This window comes from Heptranchias perlo, chromosome 1 (assembly GCF_035084215.1).
Source record: "Heptranchias perlo isolate sHepPer1 chromosome 1, sHepPer1.hap1, whole genome shotgun sequence".
NCBI classification, from domain to species: Eukaryota; Metazoa; Chordata; class Chondrichthyes; order Hexanchiformes; family Hexanchidae; genus Heptranchias; species Heptranchias perlo.
The window spans coordinates 170,378,954-170,402,643 of NC_090325.1; the positions used below are offsets into that span (position 1 = coordinate 170,378,954).

General features: G+C 42.6%; 1 protein-coding gene across 1 annotated transcript in view; it reads left to right on the forward strand.

Moving 5' to 3' along the window:
* Window positions 1-1,861: 1,861 nt before the first annotated feature.
* The window catches only part of hspa4l (heat shock protein 4 like), a 75,994-nt gene continuing 54,165 nt past the window's right edge, over window positions 1,862-23,690 (forward strand). The window contains exons 1-4 of the mRNA XM_067993524.1: window positions 1,862-2,098; window positions 12,330-12,387; window positions 17,854-17,994; window positions 23,294-23,416. Of these exons, the coding sequence (XP_067849625.1) occupies window positions 1,992-2,098; window positions 12,330-12,387; window positions 17,854-17,994; window positions 23,294-23,416 (429 nt within the window). The 5' untranslated portion in view covers window positions 1,862-1,991. The remainder of the gene's footprint in view (window positions 2,099-12,329; window positions 12,388-17,853; window positions 17,995-23,293; window positions 23,417-23,690) is intronic.

Consider the following 23,690-nt stretch of genomic DNA (forward strand, 5'->3'; position numbering starts at 1 on the left):
TGTCCACTGGTTTGATGACGATGTTGCGGTTGGTCTTGAGAGCGTTGATGGCGTTGCGTTGTGCTCGGCTGACATTCTGGACTGTCTTGTGAGTGCGGCTGATGAATCTGGCATTGACGCATCTCCTGACAGCTTGAGCATACATGTCAAGTTTAGGGCAGCGACCCTCCGGAGGAGTCCAGTTTGACTCTTTCTTCTTCGGTTGCTGTACCGCGGATCCCTCTGTCTGCTGTTCGGATCGTTGATTGTCTCATTGGGTTCGCTGCTGAAATCTTGGGATTTGTGGAAAAATTCCCAGAATCTCATTCTCTTGATGAATTCCTCTGTGTCCGCCGCGAGACTAGTGGGGTCCATTTTGGTGGTGGGGCAGAAATTGAGCCCTCGGCTGAGAACTTCGATTTCGTCTGGTTGAAGGGTGTGGTCGGACAAATTGACGATGGACTTCCCTGTGGTTGTAACCGTGGTACCGGGGGAGGCTTGGTTGATGCTGGTGATGATGCCGAGTTTCTCAAGCTTCCTGCTCTTGGTTTTCATGTAGGCAGCGTAGTTCCGTTGCCTCGTCTGTTTGGCGGTGTCTCGTAGCTGGTCTGCTGTGTCCTGAGTACAGGTTGAGAGTATGGACTCTATCTTGGTTTCTTGCTATTCTTGAATAGCAGTATTACATTTGCTACCCACCAATCCACTGGGACCGTTCTAGATTCAAGGGAATTCTGGAAGATCACAACTAATGCATCCACTAATGCAGCCATCTCTTTTCGAACTCTAGAATGTAGGTCATCAGGTCCTGGGGATTTGTTGGCTTTTAATCCCATTAATTTCTCCAGTACATTTTCTTTACTACTATTAATTACTTTAAGTTCTTCACTCTCATTAGACCCTTGGTTCCCTGCTATTTCTGGTATGTTTTTTGTGTCTTCTGCTGTGAAGACAGATACAAAATATTTGATTAACTTCTCTGCCATTTCCTTATGCCTCATTATAATTTCTCCTGTCTCAGTCTTTAAGAGACCCACGTTTACTTTTGCTACTCTCTTCCTTTTTACATACTTGTAGAAGCTCTTACAATCTTTTTATATTTCTTGCTAGTTTAATCTCAAATTCTATTTTCTCCCTCTATCATTTTTTTGGTCATCCTCCACTGGTTTCTTAAATTATCCCAATCCTCAGGCTTATTACTGTTCTTGGCAACATTATAAGTCTCTTCTTTTAATCAAATACTATCCTTAACTTCTTCAATTAGCCACAGATGGATCACTTTTCCCATGGAGCTTTTATTCCTCAATGGAATGTATATTCATTGAGAATTATGAAATATTTCTTTAAATGTTCAGGTTGAAGCAGGAACTATATTAACAATCAAGATTAGATTGGATAGGTGGATGAAGGAAAAGGGTTTGAAGGGTATTGGAACAAGGTGGGTAAATGTGATAGAACTGTTTGTTCACGTGGAGGGTAAAGGCTGACAAGGACCTGCTGGGCTGAATGGTCTGTTTCCGTGTTTTAACTTCTCTCTATCTCCAAGTTACAACGGTCATAAAAAGTAAGCAAAAACTCTACATTGTGGATTCCCTTCAGTTAAGTCACCACTTTAAAAAAAGGATAGCACAGATTTTGTTTTATAACCAGGGATGTGAAGCTAACAAATTTATACACGGCTGTGAAATGTAATCAACTGTTAATACATTTCCTATTTATGCAGCACCACCTCCGCTCTTTATGACGTAGATACCAATTAAACGTCACATTTGATTGACGTATTCCAAAACCGCGGCAGCCGCCACAGCGAGGACCTGTTCACCAATCAGCGCTAACAGTGGGCGGGGATTTTGAAAGACGTCATGCGTCAGGACTGCGGTGTTCTAGAGCATTCTACCGGCCGGTTAATGAACAGTGCAGCGGCGTTACTGTCAGTGCTACGGTCTGCATTCGTTTGCTCGTTTTTTTGAAACCGGTGTGTTGTGTAATATTTAAATTATAAGCGAGAAGCCGTAATGTCGGTGGTTGGCTTTGATGTCGGTTTCCAGAACTGCTACATCGCGGTGGCGAGAAGCGGAGGTATCGAGACCATCGCCAATGAGTATAGCGACAGGTGTACACCGTGAGTATCGCCGGCCTTGGCCTGGAGAGAATGGGGGAATCCATTGTATGACACGGCTCTCGACTGCCCCTCCCCCGCGCTGTTACCTTGGTGATTTTTGGGGGTGGGTGGGTGGGAGAGCGATGGTTATTAACCTGCGGGTTAAAAGGGGTTTTCATCGGCTAAGTCCGAGCTAGTGGGAGGAGGGTGGTGGCGGCGGCTCTCGTCTGTTTGCTGAGGCTGGGCCTGTTCCCTTCTAGTTGAATCACTATGGCTGATGCTACGAACGGCGGGCTCAGCCCGCGCCGGGACCGGGACATTCCTTGAGGTGGAGATTTTCTTTCCTGGGGGGAAAGAGGAGGGAGACAGTTTCCCAGTGACCAAGAGAGGAAAGTGGCCGCTCACTCGCGGTGACCGCGCTGTTTTACTGCAGGAAGTAAGCCGGGTGTACTTCTGACTCAGCTAATTTAAAAAAAAAATCTTTTGGTCCATTTTGTTTTCGTGAAGATAACCGTTCGTTTTATAAATTTAGTTAATTCTGTATTTGGCTTCAGCGCGCTGAGTTTAACGTCAGGATGGATGTGAGCCTGACCTTAAGACCGAGAGCTGTTCATTCATTCAATCAGCCACCAACGCACCCTGCGGTTATCTGGAAATGACATGGCGGAGCATCGTTCACACGCTATTTAATCGTGTTTCTTAATTTCATTTAACGGTTGAGTGGTTAAACTGCGATTTGAGAACTGTTTAATTTTTAAAACTGACGCATTTGAATGTGACTTATTCCCATCCGTTGAACGCTGTGTATTTCAATCTAATTTTGGTTTCGAAACCTATTAATCATATGCAGTCACTCTCTTTCCTTTCTGCCCCGCCCCCTTGTGTTAACCTGTCCAGTTTAAAGGCCGAGTTACTTTTTAAATACTGATCATTCAACGCAAGGTCGGGCGATCCCTCCTTCATAGAATCATCATCTTAACTATTTGTATGTAATCGGGATTGTAAAGCCTATCAGCAGTATGAAAATTGCTTATTTGATTGGAATTAGGCAGTGAACACTGGCTGGTAGGGGGATTGGTAGCTATCAAACATGTTTTCTTCCTGAATGAATTTACTCATTCTTAGCTTTTGTAGTAGTGTTTTGCATTTATAAACCCATTAATCTAACGTGCTTGAAAACTGGAATATAGGAACAGGAGTAAGCTGTTCAGCCCCTCAAGCTTGTTCTGGCATTCAGTTAATTGGTGATCTGTACCTCAACTCCATTTACCTGCCTGTCATCCACATCCTTTAATACCCTTGCTTAACAAAAAAAAATCTATTGCTCTCTGTCTTGAAAAAATTCAAATGTCCTAGCATTTTCAGCCTTTTGTGGAGCAAGTTCCTGACTTCCACATTGTTTTGTGTGGAAAAAGTGCTGCCTGATTTCACTCTTAAGTAGCCTACCTCTAATTGTAAGATTATGCCCTCTTGTTCGAGATCCCCCCCCCCCCCCCCAACCAGAGGACAGTTTCTTTGTATCTACCCTATCGAATCCCTCCCTTATTTTAAATACCTAATTTGGATCACCCCTCAACTTTCTACACAGGAATTCAAGCCAAGCTTATGCAGCCTGTCTTCATAATTTAACCCTTTTGAGCTCTGGTATCATTCTAGTGGACTTGCACTGTACCCCTTCCAAGGCCGGTATATCTTTCCTGAGTTTGGTGCCCAAAACTGAACACAGTACTCCATTCAGATGGGGTCTGACCAAGGCTCTTTGCAACTGAAGCATCAACAAATAATCAGAATTGCAACACTTGAAATTTATGCTCTTGTTACACCAAGGATTTTGTGTTGCATTTACAAGGGAACTGACAAATGCAGCAGCAAATCCAACTATGGAGCTTTTAAATCAGAGAAGCCTATACTGTACCAGCTGCTCATCTGATAGAGTAATGTTGGGGCCAATGTATGCATGCATCACTTAGACAAATATAAACTGATCAGAGCCAGCTTGAATTTGTAACAAGTAAGTCATGTCTGTTTAACCTAGATTAATTTTTGAGATCACTAATGTAGATAAGGGCATGTCTATGGATGTTATTTATATGGACTTCAATAAGATTCCACACAAGACTTTGGAAAAAATGAAAGTGCATGGAATTGGAGGCAATCTATTGACATGGGTAAGGAATTGGTTAGGAAGTAGGAGACAGAGTAGGGATACTGGGTATGTACTCCAATTGGCAGGATGTGACTAGTGGTGTCCCCCAGGGATCAGGTTTTCACTATATTTATCAATGACTTAGATCGGGTTCACGGCAGTGCTGTACCACCTTCTGTGGTTTGGGGGGGGGGTGCACCATCAGGGGATAGGGATTTGCCTGGGGTGGGGGTTTGGGGAGTTAGGAGATTGGGACTCGCCTTGCGGGTGTGGGGACAAGGAGTAGGGAGATTGGGGCTCAGGCAAAACTGTGGTGGCTGAAGTTCAGTGTGGGGAAAGTTGAGGTCATCCACTTTGGACCGAAGAAGAAAGATGGATGAGTATTTTCTAAATGGTGAGAAGCGAGGAACTGTGGAGGAGCAGAGAGATTATGGGGTCCATGTCCACTACTTGTGATTTCTGTACATGTCCAATAAATAACTTTTAAAGCTAATGGGATGTAAGCCTTTATCTCGGGGTGGAAGTTATACTTCAATTGTATAAAGCTCTAGTTATCTGGAGTACTGCATTCAGTTCTAGGCACTGCATCTCAGGAAGAATAAATTGGCCTTGATGGGGGTGTAGTGCACATTCACCAGAATGATACTGGGGCAAAAAGGGTTAAATTATGAAGACCGGTTGCTAGACTAGGCTTGTATTCCTCAATCTTCTATACTCAAAGGATTGTCTCCAGATTGTCTTTTCAAATTGACATTTATTTCAGAACAGAGTTGCATACTAATGAGCCATGCTCAAGTACGACTTTGCTTCCTGTCATGGCTTGCCACTTTGGAAATGTTGTAAAGACTTGCAATATTGCTTCACAATATTGAACAAACTATGCAAAGAGGCATCCTGAATGCCTGGATACTTCTGTTCAAAGGTTATTGTGATTTACCACTGAGTCCTTTTTTAAAAATAGATATTAAGAAGAAATACTAGCTTTGAAGGACAAGCAGTTCTTCCAGTGGGAGGTAGAAAACTTCACAACTATTTTGAATAAACATCTCTGAATTCCAAGCTAACATGAGGGGGATGGTGTAGTCCTCCAGGTGAGGACAAAAAGGATTTGTAGAGATAGAAAGGATATGTAACAACAGGATTGGATTGAAAATTGGGTAACAGACAGGAAAGAGTTGGAATAAATGGGTCTTTTTTGGGGTGGCAGACAGTGACTAGTGGGGTGCTGCAGGGATCAGTGCTTGAGCCCCAGCTATTCACAATATATATCAATGATTTGGATGAGGGAACCAAATGTAATATTTCCAAGCTTGCTGATGACACAAAACTAGGTGGGATCGTGAGTTGTGAGGAGGATGCAAAGAGTCTTCAAGGCGATTTAGACAAGTTGAGTGAGTGGGCAAGTACATGGCAGATGCAGTATAATGTGGATAAATGTGAAGTTATCCATTTCAGAGGGAAAAACAAAGGTAGAGTATTATTTAAATGGTGATAGATTGGGGAATGTTGATGTGCAAAGGGACCTGGGTGTCCTTGTACACCTGTCACTGAAAGCAAACATGCAGGTGCAGCAAGCAGTTAGGAAGGCAAATGGTATGTTGGCCTTCATTGCAAGAGGATTTGAGTACAGGAGCAAGGATGTCTTTCTGCAGTTATACAGGGCCTTGATGAGACCACACCTGGAGTATTGTGTGCAGTTTTGGTCTCCTTACCTAAGAAAGGATATACTTACCATAGAGAGTGCAGCAAAGGTTCGCCAGACTGATTCTTGGGATGGCGGGGCTGTCGTATGAAGAGATTGGGTCGACTTGGCCTTTATTCACTCGAGTTTAGAAGAATGAGAGGGGCTCTCATTGAAACATAAAATTCTGACCGGGCTAGACAGACTGGATTCACGGAGGATGTTTCCCCTGGCTGGGGGATCTAGAATGGGTGGGTCACAGTCTTAGGATACGGGGTAGGACATTTAGGACTGAGATGAGGAGAAATTTCTTCAGTTAGAGGGTGGTGAACCTGTGGAATTCTCTACCACAGAAGGTTGTGGAGGCCAAGTCACTGAATATATTTAAGAAGGAGCTAGGTAGATTTCTAGACACAAAAGGCATTAAGAGGTATGGGGAGAGAGCGGGAATATGGTATTGAGATAGAGGATCAGCCATGATCATATTGAATGGCAGAGCAGGCTCGAAGGGCTGAATGGCCTACTCCTGCTCCTACTTTCTATGTTTGTTATTTTAATCAACCTAATGTAAATACCTCAGATAATGAAGCAGTCCATTCCTGCATGCTGAAAGACCTGGTCAACATGCAGGCTTGGGCTCATAAGTGGTAAGTACGTTTGTGCCACATGAATGCCAGACAATGACCACTGCCAACAAGAGAGCCAAACCACCTCCCCATGACATTCAATGGCATAACCATTGTTGAATCCTCCTCCATCAACATTCTGGGAGTGACTAGTATCAGAACTGATCCAGTCGTAAATTCTGTGCCTACTAGAGCAGGTCAGAGGCTTGGTATTCTGGCATAGGTGTCAGCCGTGGCACAATTGAGAGCTCTTTCGGCTCTGTCAGAAGGTTGTGGGTTGTAAGATTTGAACACAAAATCTAGGCTAGTGCTGCACTGTCAAAGGTGCCGTCTTCAAGATTAGAGGTTAAACTGAGGCCCTGTCTGTCCCCTCAGCTGTACGTAAAAGATCCCATTGCACTATTTTGAAGAACATCAGGGGAGTTCACCCTGTTGTCCTGGCCAATTTTTATCCCTCAACCAACACCACTAAAACAGGCTCTCTGATCATTATCACATTGTTTGTGGAATCTTGCTGTGTGCAATTTGGCTGCCACGTTTCCTACGTTACATGGTGGTTGCACTTCAAAAGTACTTAACCTGGCACAGGCATGATGGGCCAAATGGCGGCCTCCTGTGCTGTATCATTCTGATTGGCAGCACCTTCCAAATCTGCAATCCACCACCTAGAAGGACAAGGGATGCAGGTGCATGGGCATACAATCGCCTTCATGATTCCCTCCAAGTCGCGCACCATCCCGACTTGGACATATATCACTGTTCCTTCATTGTCACTGGGTCAAAATCCTGGAACTCCCTACCTAACAGCATTGTAGGAGCCCCATCACCACATGGGGCTCCCATCACTTGCAGCAGTTCAAGAAGAATGTCTACCACCACCTTCTCGAGGGCAACTAAGGATGAACAATAAATGCTGGCTCTGCCAGCAATGCCCATATCTCAAATACTGATCTATAGAAACAAACAACCCAAGTGGTTTGGAGTCAGATCAGGTAAATGTAATGCTTGACTGTTTCATGACCCAATGCATCAAAGAAGCCATGAGAGTCAGTGCTCATCTGAACCTAGTATTTGTAAATGAACCAGACAACCTACAAAAAATGGAAGTTGTGGCATCCCTGAGGACAGTGACCAGAGAATGATTAACTTCAACATGGTCTGGAATTCAGAAATACCTCCAGGAAGCAGGTATATACTTTAAAAGAGCTAATTTCAAAGAAATGAGGGCACAACTTAATGAAATTGATTGGGGATACTGTTCAACTCTAGGGAACAACTGAAACACTTTTTAAAGGCATATGGGTGAGTATGCAGGACAAATACATACTTAAAATCAGCAAGTGCAGACTTAATAGGCATGACCCGAGATGGCTGTCTAAATCAAAAGCCAAATAAAGAAAAACAATTATCTTTGTACATTTCTTCTTGCAGTATTTATAAATATGCAGAAATGTGTTAAAAGGGTGATCAGAGGGAAAAGTAAGACCTAGAAAAAAGCATAGCTGCAGAAAATTTGTTTCATTAAGGAGACAGTTAGAAGAGAGGTGTAAAAGATGCCACCAGGTTCAAAACAGGAAGAGCACAGAGTAGGAAACATGCAGAATGACTTCCTCCTCCAAATAGGAGGACACAAACAGCATGTTCTCCCCAGTTATCCCAGTTAATAACTTTGAACTAACTGAAGTGAAAGTCCTGGATGGGCCAAAAAGGTTCAAACAACAAATCCCCAGGGATAGACAATATTTATCCCAGAGTGCTAAAGGAAACTAGGGAGGAAATTTGTATGGCATTGACTATCATTATAAGGAGTACTGAAAACTGGGGAGTAACCAGCAAATTGTAAACTGGCTAATCTGGTGCCCATATTCAAAGACGGGTGACCAATCAGACTCTGGCAATGGCAAACCCATTAAATCCTATGTAACATAATGCAATCCATTATCAAAATGAATTCAGAGGAGAAAGACCCTGCCTGACCACCTTCCTCAACTTCTTGAGGTGACATCCCAAGTGGACTGTGGTAAGCCCTATACTGTGTCGTACCTAGACTTCCAGAGGGCATTTAACAAGTTTGCACATGTTCAGCTATTAACTTAACTCAAAGCTGTAGGGTTTCATAGCAAATTTCATAGCATGGAGAAGAAATTGGCTGGAGGTAGAATACAATAGGTACTTGTTAGAGGGGATATTCGGGGAAGGGGGCAGAAGTACTGAGTGATGTGCCTCAGATCAGTGGTGAGACCACTACTGTTTTTAATTTACATCAGCGACTTGTGCAGTGAAACCCAATGCAAATTGGTCAAGTTTGCGAATGATAATCTGGAAGTGCCTGTGAAATCAGGAGACGGCCCTGCAAATTATTCCCCTTCAAGTATATATCCAATTCCCTATTGAATCTGCTTCCACCACCCTTTCAGGCAATGCATTCCAGATCATAACAGAGTAAAAAAATTCTCCCCTCTGACTTTTTTGCCAATTTATTTTAAATGTGTTCTCTTATTACATAAGAAATAGGAGCAAGAGTAAGCCGTGCGGCCCCTCAAGCCTGCTCCACCGTTCAATAAGATCAAGGCTGATCTTCAACCTTACCTACACTTTCTTGCCTAATCCCTTGATTTCCCCTAGAGTCCAAAAATCTATATCTCAGCCTTGAACATATTAACAACTCAGCATCCACAGCCCTCTGGGGTAGAGAATTCCAAGGATTCACAACCCTCTGAAGAAATTCCTCCTCGTCTCAGTCTCAAATGGCTGACCCCTTATCCTGCAACTATGCCCCCTAGTTCTAGACTCTCCAACCATGGGAAACAACCTCTCCACATCTACCTGTCAAGCCCCTTCAGAATCTTGTGTTTCAATGAGATCACCTCTCATTCTTCTAAACTCCAGAGAGTATGGGCCCATTCTACTCAATTTCTCCTCATAGGACAACCCTCTCATCCCAGGAATCAATCTAGTGAACCTTCAATGCACTACCTCCTAAGGAAGGATATACTTGCCTTAGATAAGGAGACCAAAACTATTCACAGCACTCCAGGTGAGGTTTCACCAAAGCCCTGTACAATTGTAGTAAGACTTCATTCTCTTGTACTCCAACCCCCTTGCAATAAAGGCCAACGTGCCATTTGCCTTCCTTATTGCTTGCTGTACCTGCATGCTGACCTTTTGTGTTTCTTGTACAAGGACACCCAAATCTCTCTCAACACCAACATTTAATAGTTTCTCACCATTTTAAAAAATATTGTTTCTATTCTTCCTACCAAAGTGAATAACATTGCCCCACATTATACTCCATCTGCCACCTTGCCCACTCACCTAACCTGTCTATATCCCTTTGCAGACTGTGTCCTCCTCACAGCTTGCTGTCCCACCTAGCTTTGTATCATCAGCAAACTTGGATACATTGCACTTGGTCCCTTCATCTATTGTGGCACTCCACTAGTTACAGCCTGCCAACCTGAAAATGACCAGTTTATCCCTGCTGTTTTCTGTTTGATAACCAGTCCTCTATCCATGCTAATACCCCCAACCCCATGAGCCCTTACCTTGTGTAACAGCCTTTTATGTGGCACCTTTATCGAATGCCTTTTTGACAATCCAAATATACTACATCCACTGGTTCTCCTTTATCTACCCTGCTAGTTACTTCCTCAAAAAACTCTAATAAATTTGTCAAACACTATTTCCATTGATAAAACCACGTTGACTCTGCCTAATCATATATGATTTTCTAAGTGCCCTGTTACCACTTCCTAATAATGGATTCCAGCATTTTCCTGACGATTGCTGTCAGGCTAACTGGCCTGTAGCTCCCTGTTTTCTTTCTCCCTCCTTTCTTGAATAGCGACCCTTCTGCCAGTGTAAGCAGTTTCTCCCTATCAAAACCCCTCATAATTTTGAACACCTGTTAAATTTCCTCTTAACCTTCTCTGCTCTAAGGAGAACAATCCCAGCTTCTCTAGTCTCTCCAGATAACTGAAACCCTGCATCCCTGGTACTGTTCTAGTATCCTCTGCACCCATCCAAGGCTTTGACGTCCTTCCTAAAGTGTGGTGCCCAGAATTCTCTAGCTGAGGTCTAACCAGTAATTTACCTACGTCCACGTCATTAATATATATCAAAGAGCAGTGGTCCCAATACTGACCTCTGGGGGAACTCTCACGGTATACTTCTCTCCATTCCAAAAAACGATCGTTCACTACTATTCTTTGATTTCTGTTTCGCAGCCAATTTTGTATTCACCCTGCCACGGCCCCTTTTAATCCCATGGGCTTCAATTTTGCTAACAAGTCTATTATGTGACACGTTATCAAATGCCTTTTCAACTACCTTCGTCAACCCTCTTCGTTATTTTATCGAAGAACTCAATCAAGTTAGTCAGTAATGATTTGCTTTTAACAAATCCATCCGTATTGGCTGTTATTTATAACATTTGTTCTTCTAAATGACAATTAATTTTGTCGCAGATTATGGTCTCAAAGTTTCACCACCACTGATGTTAGGCTGACTGGCTTGTAATCACCTGTTTTTTATCTCTCCCTTTTTTGAACAGGGGTGTAATTTTAGCAACACTCCAGTCCTCTAGCACTGCTCCATATCCAAGAAGGATTGAAAGATTGTGGCCAAAGCCTCTGCTATTTCCACCCGTACTTCCTTCAGCAATCTGAGATGCATCCTATCCGATAACTTTTCTACTTTGAGCACTGCCAACCATTTAACTATCTCTTTATCTATCCTTATCCTATCCAATTTCTCTACCCCATCCTCCTTTACTGTAACATAGTCAAGTGTTGATAGTAATCTGAAAGTTTCTTTTGAGACTTTCTAATCTAGCTTTAAGTTTTATAAAGAAAGCAGAGTGGAAGACCAACACCAAGGAGTAATTTTTTGAGCAAATGGAGGTTGGAGAATCTGGACTGTAGTATTATACCCCTATCTTTGACCCATGCATACATCTTGTAAGTCTCTGTGCTGGTGGTGGAACTTTGCAAAATTACCCCTCATCATAACTTTTTATAGTTGGAGCTTAGCTGAATAGTGTATTGAGGGTTATTGAAATTAAGAAATGAGCAACTTTTTGGGAGAAGCTGAGTTTTGTTGCACAGGACATTGGGAGAACTCCCCTGCTCTTCAAGTCGTGCCATGGGATCTTTTATGCCCACCTTAAGAGGGGAGACTTGGGTTTAACATCTCATACAAAAGACTGCTTCAGTACTGCACTGAAGTGTCAACTTAGATTCTGGAATGGTGTTTTTAAACACATGACCTTCTGACTTGAAGGTTGAGCACTTTTTTGCCTTTATTCTTTTTCCCCTCCCCAAATGAACATTCAACTGAAAACTTCAAGTAATTTTAATGTAGGATGGGATTGGACACCTTATTGGTGCAAGAGGTGTTACAAGTTATCTAAGGGTAAAGATAATCTGGATTTGAGCTCTTGGCTGTTGAAAGCAACTATTGCTACACTGAGCCCAAGGATGACATGTCATGATATTTTACTGTAGTGGGTGCAGTGAAATAGCAGACCTACACATGTAAAACATCGCTAGCACCAACAGAATAAACCATAATTTTCATGCAGTTTCTTACAATATGTTCCTATGTTGTCAGCAGTAAAGAAAACTAAGCGAAGTCCATGAAAAGTTGAGAACATTTCTATGAAGGGGTAGTGGGCTATCCTAAACTGCCATTCTCCTATTTAAATTGTCAGCTTTAGAATATGGATTTTAAAATTTTGTATTCTGTTTAACCAGTGCAATACAATAGCTTAATGTCTGCTAAATTTGTGTTTTGCTGCAGGGCCTGTATATCACTGGGTTCCAAGAACCGGGCAGTTGGAGCTGCTGCCAAGACCCAGGTATAGTAATGCTGAATTTCAGTTGGAGTAGACAATTTACTGTGTCGATACAGCTCAGCAGTTTGTATGTTCTATCTGGTGTACAGTGCCTTAGATTACATTGATTCAGCTGTTACTTAGGGTCAACTTTAAATGTTTTAACATTTCAGTAGAATTGTGCTACTATGGCTTTCAAAAAAGAATTGGATAAATACTTGAAGGGGAAAAAATTTGCAGGGCTACGGGGGAATGGGACTAACTGGATTGCTCTTACAAAGAGCTGGGATGGGCCGAATGGCCTCCTGAGCTGTAACAATTCTATGATTCTATGAACCTCCTCCCCTTGCAACACATCATTTAATAAACTTAACTCAAATACAGGTCTGTGAAAATTCTAGAGTGCTTAAGAGGAAGAGATATAGTGCCTTAAAATACATATATTTAATGCAAAAAGATCATGTACACACCTGTCTGTTTTTCTCCTGGACATAATTTAATGGAAAAAAGCAAAATAAAGATACAACTTCTCTTGATTATATTTTACTTTTAAGTCCCAGACCATGGCTATATTGCATTCTATTGTATGTGTGATGAAAGCCATAACTTTCATGATTTGCCTTGAAATATTAATGATTGCCTGGCAAAGATCCATATGATTACCTTCGCTGAACAGCTTGGGAAGCAAGTACAGAACAATTTGTCATTTCCCTCCCACCCACAACCCTAAATGAAAAGAAAACACCTACAAAACCTTGTCAACAATATGATTGGGTGATGACAAGCTTCCAAGTGTTGAGACCTGGAATTTGAGACACTTGCACTCAGTCCCGCATGAGATCAGTCTTCTATTTTAGATCTTCTACATAGAATCATAGAAGTTTACAACATGGAAACAGGCCCTTCGGCCCAACATGTCCATGTCGCCCAGTTTATACCACAAAGCTAGTCCCAATTGCCTGCACTTGGACCATATCCCTCTATACCCATCTTACCCATGTAACTGTACAAAAGCTTTTTAAAAGACAAAATTGTACCCGCCTCTACTACTGCCTCTGTCAGCTCGTTCCAGACACTCGCCACCCTTTGAGTGAAAAAATTGCCCCTCTGGACCCTTTTGTATCTCTCCCCTCTCACCTTCAATCTATGCCCCCTCGTTATAGACTCCCCTACCTTTGGGAAAAGATTTTGACTAACTACCTTATCTATGCCCCTCATTATCTTATAGACTTCTATAAGATCACCCCTAAACCTCCTACTCTCCAGGGAAAAAAGTCTCAGTCTATCCAACCTCTCCCTATAAGTCAAACCATCAAGTCCCGGTAGCATCCTAGTAAATCTTTTCTGCACTCTTTCTAGTTTAATAATATCCTTTCTATAATAGGGTGACCAGAACTGTACACAGTATTCCAAGTGTGGCCTTACTAATGTCTTGTACAACTTCAACAAGACATCCCAACTCCTGCATTCAATGTTCTGACCAATGAAACCAAGCATGCTGAATGCTGCCTTCACCACCCTATCCACCTGTGACTCCACTTTCAAGGAGCTATGAACCTGTACTCCTAGATCTCTTTGTTCTATAACTCTCCCCAACGCCCTACCATTAACGGAGTAGGTCCTGGCCCGATTCGATCTACCAAAATGCATCACCTCACATTTATCTAAATTAAACTCCATCTGCCATTCATCGGCCCACTGGCCCAATTTATCAAGATCCCGTTGCAATCCGAGATAACCTTCTTCACTGTCCACAATGCTACCAATCTTGGTGTCATCTGCAAACTTACTAACTGCCTCCTAAATTCTCATCCAAATCATTAATATAAATAACAAATAACAGCGGACCCAGCACCGATCCCTGAGGCACACCGCTGGTCACAGGCCTCCAGTTTGAAACACAACCCTCTATAACCACCCTCTGTCTTCTGTCGTCAATCCAATTTTGTATCCAATTGGCTACCTCACCTTGGATCCCGTGAGATTTAACCTTATGTAACAACCTACCAAGCGGTACCTTGTCAAAGGCTTTGCTAAAGTCCATGTAGACCACGTCTACTGCACGGCCCTCATCTATCTTCTCGGTTACCCCTTCAAAAAACTCAATCAAGTTTGTGAGACATGATTTTCCTCTCACAAAACCATGCTGACTGTTCCTAATCAGTCCCTGCCTCTCCAAATGCCTGTAGATCCTGTCTCTCAGAATACCCTCTAACAACTTACCCACTACAGATGTCAGGCTCACCGGTCTGTAGTTCCCAGGCTTTTCCCTGCTGCCCTTCTTAAACAAAGGCACAATATTTGCTACCCTCCAATCTTCAGGCACCTCACCTGTAGCTGTCGATGATTCAAATATCTCTGCTAGGGGACCCGCAATTTCCTCCCTAACCTCCCATAACGTCCTGGGATACATTTCATCAGGTCCTGGAGATTTATCTACCTTGATGCGCGTTAAGACTTCCAGCACCTCCCTCTCTGTAATATGTACACTCCTCAAGACATCACTATTTATTTCCCCAAGTTCCCTAACATCCATGCCTTTCTCAACCGTAAATACCGATGTGAAATATTCATTTAGGATCTCACACATCTCATGTGGTTCCGCACATAGATGACCTTGTTGATCCTTAAGAGGCCCTACACTCTCCCTAGTTACTCTTTTGCCCTTTATGTATTTGTAGAAGCTCTTTGGATTCTCCTTTGCCTTATCTGCCAAAGCAATCTCATGTCCCCTTTTTGCCCTCCTGATTTCTCTCTTAACTCTACTCCGGCAATCTCTATACTCTTCAAGGGATCCACTTGATCCCAGCTGTCTATGCATGTCATATGCCTCCTTCTTCTTTTTGACTAGGGCCTCAATCTCCCAAGTCATCCAAGGTTCCCTACTTCTACCAGCCTTGCCCTTCACTTTATAAGAAATGTGCTTACCCTGAACCCTGGTTAGCACACTTTTGAAAGCCTCCCACTTACCAGACGTCCCTTTGCCTGCCAACAGACTCTCCCAATCAACTTCTGAAAGTTCCTGTCTAATACCATCAAAATTGTCCTTTCCCCAATTTAGAATTTTAACTTTTGGGCCAGACCTATCATTCTCCATAGCTATCTTAAAACTAATGGAATTATGATCACTGGTCCCAAAGTGATCCCTCACTAACACTTCTGTCACCTGCCCTTCCTTATTTCCCAAGAGGAGGTCAAGTTTTGCCCCCTCTCTAGTCGGGCCATCCACATACTGAATGAGAAATTCCTCCTGAATACACTCAACAAATTTCTCCCCATCCAAGCCCCTAATGCTATGGCTGTCCCAGTCAATGTTGGGAAAGTTAAAGTCCCCTACTATTACCACCCTATTTTTCTTGCAGCTGTCTGTAATCTCCTTACATATTTGCTCCTCAATTTCCCATTGACTATTTGGGGGTCTGTAGTACAATCCTATCAAAGTGATCTCTCCCTTCTTATTTTTCAGTTCTACCCATATAGACTCAGTGGGCGAACCCTCAGATGTATCCCCTCTCACTACTGCTGTGATGTTCTCCCTAATCAAGAATGCAACTCCCCCGCCTCTCTTACCTCTTGCTCTATCTTTCCTATAGCATCTGTACCCTGGAACATTGAGCTGCCAGTCCTGCCCCTCCCTTAGCCATGTTTCAGTAATAGCTATAACATCCCAGTCCCATGTACCCATCCATGCCCTGAGTTCATCTGCCTTGCCCATCAGACTTCTTGCATTGAAATAAATGCAGTTTAATCTAGACTTCCCTTGGTCTTTGCCCTGCTTTCTCAGACCATCTGTCCGGTCATGTTTTGTACACTCTCCCTTACTGCCTTTTGTTTCTATCACCACTTTACTTCCCACTGACTTCCTGCATCGGTTTCCACCCCCCTGCCACATTAGTTTAAACCCTCCCCAACAGCACTAGCAAACATTCCCCCTCGGACATTGGTTCCAGTCCTGCCCAGATGCAGACTGTCCAATTTGTACTGGTCCCACCTCCCCCAGAACCGGTTCCAATGGCCCAGGAATTTGAATCCCTCCCTCTTGCACCATCTCTCAAGCCACATATTCATCCTAGCTATCCTGTCATTCCTACTCTGACTAGCCCGTGGCACTGGTAGCAATCCTGAGATTACTACCTTTGAGGTCCTACTTTTTAGTTTAACTCCTAACTCCCTAAATTCAGCTTGTAGGACCTCATCCCATTTTTTTACCTATATCGTTGGTACCTATATGTACCATGACAACTGGCTGTTCACCCTCCCCCTCCAGAATGTCCTGCAGCTGCTCCGAGACATCCCTGACCCTTGCACCAGGGAGGCAACATACCATCCTGGAGTCTCGGTTGCGTCCGCAGAAACGCCTGTCTATTCCCCTTACAATCGAGTCCCCTATCACTATAGCTCTGCCAGTCTTTTTCCTGCCCTCCTGTGCAGCAGAGCCAGCCACGGTGCCATGAACCTGGCAGCTGTCACCTTCCCCTGGTGAGCCATCTCCCCCAACAGTATCCAAAACGGTATACTTGTTTTGGAGGGAGATGACCGCAGGGGACCCCTGCACTGCCTTCCTACTCTTCCTCTGTCTGTTGGTCACCCATTCACTATCTCCCTCTAATTTTTCATCTGTGGTGTGACCAACTCACTGAACGTGCTATCCACGACTTCCTCAGCATCGCGGATGCTCCAAAGTGAGTCCATCCGCAGCTCCAGAGCCGTCAAGCGATCAAACAGTAGCTGCAGCTGGACACACTTCCCGCAGGTGAAGGAACCAGGACACAGGAAGGATCCCTGAATTCCCACATCCCACAAGAGGAACATACACCGCTCTGGGATCTCCTGCCATGACTTAACCCTTGAGTTAGCTTAACACAACTACAATGTCAAGACCAAAAAAAAGGAAAGAAAAACTACTTGCCAGTCACCAGCCAATCGCATACCTGTTGGCTGTGACTTTGTGCCTCCAGCAGCTGCAGTAGCTCGATCCTCCTCCTAAACAATCAGCTACTCACCAATCAGCTCCTTCCCTTCTGCTGACGTCACTTTGGGGTTTTTTTCTCTCTCCCTAACCCTCGCGCTCGGCCGCTCCTCTGCTCCGCCGCCTCAGCTGATCATGTGCTCCTGACTCCCGCCTTTTTATGGGCCGCTCCTCTGCTCCGCCGCCTCAGCTGATCCTGTGCTCCTGACTCCCGCCTTTTTATGGGCTGCTCCGCCGCCTCAGCTGATCCTGTGCTCCTGACTCCCGCCTTTTTATGGGTCGCTCCTCTGCTCCGCCGCCTGAGGGAAGAGAAGAGCCATTCTGGTAATTGACTCAATAGGGCACTAATTATAAATATAAACCTGCCTCTTGAGCTAAATTATGGAAGTAACTAATTTCAGTCTTCCCCCAAATGGCTTAACCATTGGACGTTCCCATGTTATAAAGTAGTGCACCTGCGGCACTTGTATGATGGGGTGTTGCATTGTGGATTGCTGTAACTAGAATGTTTCTATCCATAGATTGTAACCAATGCAAAGAATACCATACAAGGCTTTAAACGACTGCATGGAAGGGCTTTTGATGACCCATTTGTGCAAGCTGAAAAAAGCAAACTTGTTTATGAGCTTCAGAAGATGCCCAGTGGTAGTGTTGGAATCAAAGTAAGTTTTTTTAATACTGGAAATATACTAATTAGAATAAAAGAATTTAAATGAGGATTTTAAAGTATAGTGATATTGCCAGGATACTCCTCCCCGTGCCAAATTGTCACTGCTGTTAACTAATGAAGCAGTTATTAACACTGTATGCTGGTGAGGATGATGAATTGCATTCAGAAGATTGTATGAGTGCTTTGAAATATGAGCTGATCCTTGAACACTTGTTCTGTTACTGGCTGAGGATGCTTGAATGAATTAGGTGTTCATCGGGGACTTCAATTACACTATTGTCTATATTGGGATAACTGAACAACGGGAGGCCTTCAAGGAGCAAATGGTTCAGGTACAGAGTACGCACATTCCCACGAAAGGGAAAGGAAGGGCATCCAAAGCACAGCTCCCTGGATGACTAAAGGTGTGGGGGATTAAAATGAAACAGAAAAAGGAAGGGTATGATAGATGTAAGATTCATAATAGAGTAGAGAACCAAGCTGAATACAGAAAGTACAGAGGAGATTTAAAGGAAATAAGAGGTGCAAAGAGAGCATATGAGAATACATTAGTTTAGAAGAATGAGAGGCGATCTCATTGAAACATAAGATCGAGAGGGCTTGACAGGGTAGATGCTGAGGTGGTTTCCCTTGGCTGGAGAGCCTAGAACTAAAGGGCATAGTCTCAGGATAAGGGCTCGGCCATTTAAGACTGAGATGAGGCGGAATTTCTTCATTCAGAGGGTTGTGAATCTTCAGAATTCCCTACCCCATAAGGCTGTGGCTGCTGAGTCGTTGAATATATTCAAGGCTAAGATAGATTTTTGGACTCTAGGGGAATCTAGGGATATGGGGATCAAACACAAGAAAGTGGAGTTGAGGTCGAAAGATCAGCCTTAATCTGATTGAATGGCACAGCAGTCTCAAGGGGCCATATGGCCTACTCCTGCTCCTATTTCTTATGTTCTTATTAGCAGCAAATATAAAAGTAAACCCAAAAGTCTTCTATAAATGTACAAATAGTAAAAGGGTAGAACCGAATAGGGGAAAAAAGGAGATCTTGTAGAGGCAGAGGGTATGGCTGAGTTACTAAATGAATACTTCGCATCCGTCTTCATTAGAGAAGAGAATGGTGCCAATGTAGCAGGAAAGGAGGAGGTAGTAGCGATTTTGGAGAAGATAAAAATAGATAGAGAAGGTACATAAAAGATTGTCAGTACTCAAAGTAGAAAAGTCACCTGGTCCAGATGAGATGCATCCTAGGTTACCGAGGGAAGTATGGGTGGAAATTGCGGAGGCTCTGGCCACAATCTTACAATCCTTTTATATATGGGGGCAGTGCCAGAGGACTGGAGGATTGCAAATTTTACACCCCTGTTCAAAAAAGGGGTGAGGGATAAACTGGCAATTACAGGCCAGTTAGCCTAAGATCAGTGGTGGGGGAGCTTTGAGACAATAATCCAGGACAAAATTAATTGGCACTTGGAAAAGTATGGGCTAATAAATGAAAGTCAGCATGGATTTGTTAAAGGAAAATCGTGTTTGACTAATCTGAGTTCTTTGAAGTAACTGAGAGGGTTGATGAGGGTAGTGCAGTTGATGTGCATATGGACTTTCAGAAAGGCATTTGATAAAGTACCACATAATAGACTTGTTAGCAAGATTAAAGGGATAGTGGCAGCGGGATACAAAATTGGCTGAGGGACAGAAACCAGAGTAGTGGTGACTGGTTATTTTTCAGACAGGAGGGAAGTATACAGTGGTGTTCCCCAGGGGTCAGTATTAATACCACTGCTCTTTTTGATATACATTAATGACCTGGACTTGGGTATAATTTAAAAGTTTGCAGATGACACAACACTTGGAAATGTGGTAAACAATGTGGAGGATAGTAACAGACTTCAGGAGGATGTAGGCAGACACATGGCAGATTTCCTCTATTCAAGAAAGGAGAGACAGAAAGTGGGAAACTACAGGCCAGTTAGATGAACCTCTGTCATAGGGAAAATGCTGGAATTCATTATTAAGGAGGTTATAGCAGGGCACTTAGAAAATCTCAGTGCAATCAGGCAGAGTCAACAAAGCTTTGTGACAGGGAAATAGTGTTTGACTAATTTATTAGAGTTCTTTGAGGAAGTAACAAGCAACATGGATAAAGGGGATCCTGTGGATGTGATGTACTTGGATTTCCAGAACGCTTTTGACAAGGTGCCACATCAAAGGCTATTACACAAAATAAGAGCTCATGGTGTAGGGGGTAACATATTAGCATGGATAAAGGATTGGTTAGCTAACAGTAGGCATAAATGGGTCACTTTCAGGTTGGCAAGATGTAACCAGTGGAGTGCCACAGGGATCAGCACTATTTACAATCTATATCAATGACTTGGATGAAGGGACTGAATGTATGGTTGCTAAATTTGCTGATGACACAAAGATAGGTAGGAAAGTAAGTTGTGAAGAGGACATAAGGAGTCTGCCAAGGGATATAGATAGGTTAAGTGAGGGTAAAAATTTGGCAGATGGAGTATAATGTGGGAAAATGTGAACTTGTCCACTTTGGCAGGAGGAATAGAAAAGCACATTGTTTAAATGGAGAGAGATTGCAGAACTCTGAGGTACAGAGGGATCTGTGTGTCTTGGTACATGAATCACAAAAAGTTAGTATGCAGGTACAGCAAGTGATTAGGAAGGTAAATGGAATGTTATCATTTATTGCAAGGGGAATGGAATATAAAAGTAGAGATGTTTTGCTACAGTTGTACAGGCCATTGGTGAGACCACATCCAGAATTCTATGTGCTGTTTTGGTCGTCTTATTTAAGAAAGGACATAATTGTTTGAGGTGGTTCAGAGAAGGTTCACTTGACTGATTCCTGGGATGAGGGGGTTATCTTATGAGGAAAGGTTGGACAAGTTGCACCTGTATAGGCTGGAGTTTAGAAGAATGAGAGGTGATCTTATTGAAATGTATAAGATCCGAAGGGAACTAGAAGGGGTAGATGCTGAGGGGATGTTTCCCCTTGTGGGAGAGACTAGAACTAGGGGCCACAGTTTAAAAATAAGGGGTCTCCCATTTAAGTCAGATGAGAAATTTTTTGAGGGTCGTGAGTCTGTGGAACTCCCTTTCCCAGAGAGCGGTGGAGGCAGGGTCATTGAGTATTTTTAAGGCTGAGTTAGATAGATTCCTGATTAACAAGGGAGTCAAAGGTTATAGTAGGTAGACTGGAAAGTAGGTTGAGGTCACAATCAGATCAGCCATGATCTTATCAAATGGCACAGCAGGCTCGAGGGGCCAAATGACCTACTCCTGCTTTTAGTTTGTATGTTCGTAGATGAAATGTAATGCAGAGAAGTCTTTTTTTTAAAAAAAAAAGAGGCAATATAAGCTAAATGGTACAATTTTAAAGGAAGTATAGGAATACATACCTGGGGGTGTATGTATACAAATCTTTGAAGGTGGCAGGACAAGTTGAGAAGGCTTTTTTTTTTAAAAGGAAGCACATGGGATCCTTGACTTTATAAATAGAGGCATAGAGTAGAAAAGTAAGGCAGTTATGCTGAACCTTTATAATTCACTGGTTAGGCCTTAGCTGTGTTCAATTCTGGGCACCACACTTTTTAGGAAGGATGTCAAGGCCTCCAAGAGGGTTCACAAAAGATTTCCTGGAATGGTTTCAGGGATGAAGGACTTCAGTTATGTGGGTAGACTGGAGAAGCTGGGGTTGCTCTCCTTGGAGTCTTCTTTAGAGCAGAGAAGGTTAAGAGGAGATTTGATAGGTGTTCAAAATCATGAACAGTTTTGATGAGGAAAAACTGTTCCCTGTGGCAGAAAGTTCAGTAACTAGAGGACATAGATTTAAGGTGATTTTCCAAAGAACCAGAGGTGACATGAGGAAACATGTTTTTATGCAGCAAATTATGATCAGGAATGCACCACCTAAAAGGGTGGTGGAAATAGGTTCATTAGTAACTTTCAAAAGTGAATTAGATAAATATTTGAAGGGGAAAAAAATTACATGGCTATGGGGAAGAGCAGGGAAATGGGACTAATTGGATAGCTCTTTCAAAGAGCCAGCACTGACACGATGAGCCGAATGGCTGCCTCCTGTGCTGTACAACACTGTGATACTATGATTAATTGATTGTTTCATTGCACCAAAGATGGTAGTTTCAGCTGTCGCTGTCCTTTTTAATCTGACTCATTTTCCCTTTAGGCTCTCATGAACAAAATGTAAATAAAAAGGCTCCTCACGGCCACAGGTCTAAATTTTGCTTCCACATCTATAATATAATCCAGCAATAAAATAAATGTTAGTAATGAGCTGCTGCAACCATTGGGCCTTGTTAATGAGTTTCACTTGTAATAGATTTAGGGAGGGGAGAATTGATCTTGAGTCATATCCTCTGGTTTCTGTAGTAGCAAAGCAGCTCTGCCAAAGATGATAGACCTAGCATCTGCACCATACCAGCACAATCTCGTTAGCTGTTGTTGAGCTCCACTACTTCAAATCTGTGGTATTTATTTAAATCTTAATTTCCCCCACCCACCCCAAATTCCTGGCTTCAGTCCATGCTGCTGCCCATTTAAAATCAGATAGCCAAGCAAAAAGATATATGGAGAGGAGATTTAAATCAGTAGCAAGAGCAAGGATGGAAGTTATGATTGACAGTCGCTATTCCAAGTATTACGATTGTTGAAGGAGAAAATTAACTGCTGGTTGAAATGAGAAGACAAAGAAAATGTATTTGTAAATATCAGCCATCATGGTGAGAAATTTGGTGGTTAGAAGCTTTATAATGTTGACCTTCATCTTGTTCAAGAATCACAAAAAAATCTTGGGTTTATATAGTGCCTTTCATGTTTTTAGGATATCCCAAAGTGCTTCACAACCAATGCATTACTTTTGAAGTGGTTACTGTTTTGCAGGAATTATTTCCTATCCCCCTTTAAATAAAAGTAATAGATTCTTAATAGAGAACAAAAACCTTCAAAATTTGCCAACCTGCTCCACAGTGGACGTTTTGAGGAAGACTTCATTTAGAATGTGTCTAGAGATTGTAATTTTTAAATCTGCACTGAAAATGTTCAATTTAACTAAATTTAGTAAGTATGCATCTTGTATGATCGATCCTTCTGTTCTGTTCCATCTCTACAGACAAATGTATGACTAACAATATCTTGACCTCTGAACTACAGTCATGAAAATGAATAATAAAACTATGGCAAACTATGTTGCCTATTCTTCCCTCCATTTCCCTCCAGTTTATTTTTTTTAATTGGTTGAGTAATGTAGCTTAATTTTCTTGTAGGTGCATTACATGAACGAAGAACGAATTTTTGCTATTGAACAAATTCTGGGGATGTTACTGACTAAACTCAAAGAAACTTCAGAAAATGCCCTGAAGAAACCTGTGACGGACTGTGTAATTTCGGTAGGTTGGATTGAAGTAACGCCAGCAAAATCTCAACGCTATCCTAGATTTAATTCCTAAGATTGTTCAGCCAGTTAACTGTCAAGAAATTATTTACCGCCTGAAGTGAATAATTCTTCAAAAGTAGCTTCCTTGGTGATATGCATCCTTTTGTAAAGAACTGTTGCCTAATGTAACCACTCAAGATGGTGAGCATTTTGACTTTATTCCAAGATGAAATTCAAGATGATCTCTGTATAATTTGCGATAGTGCACTTCAACATAGTTGAGGAAA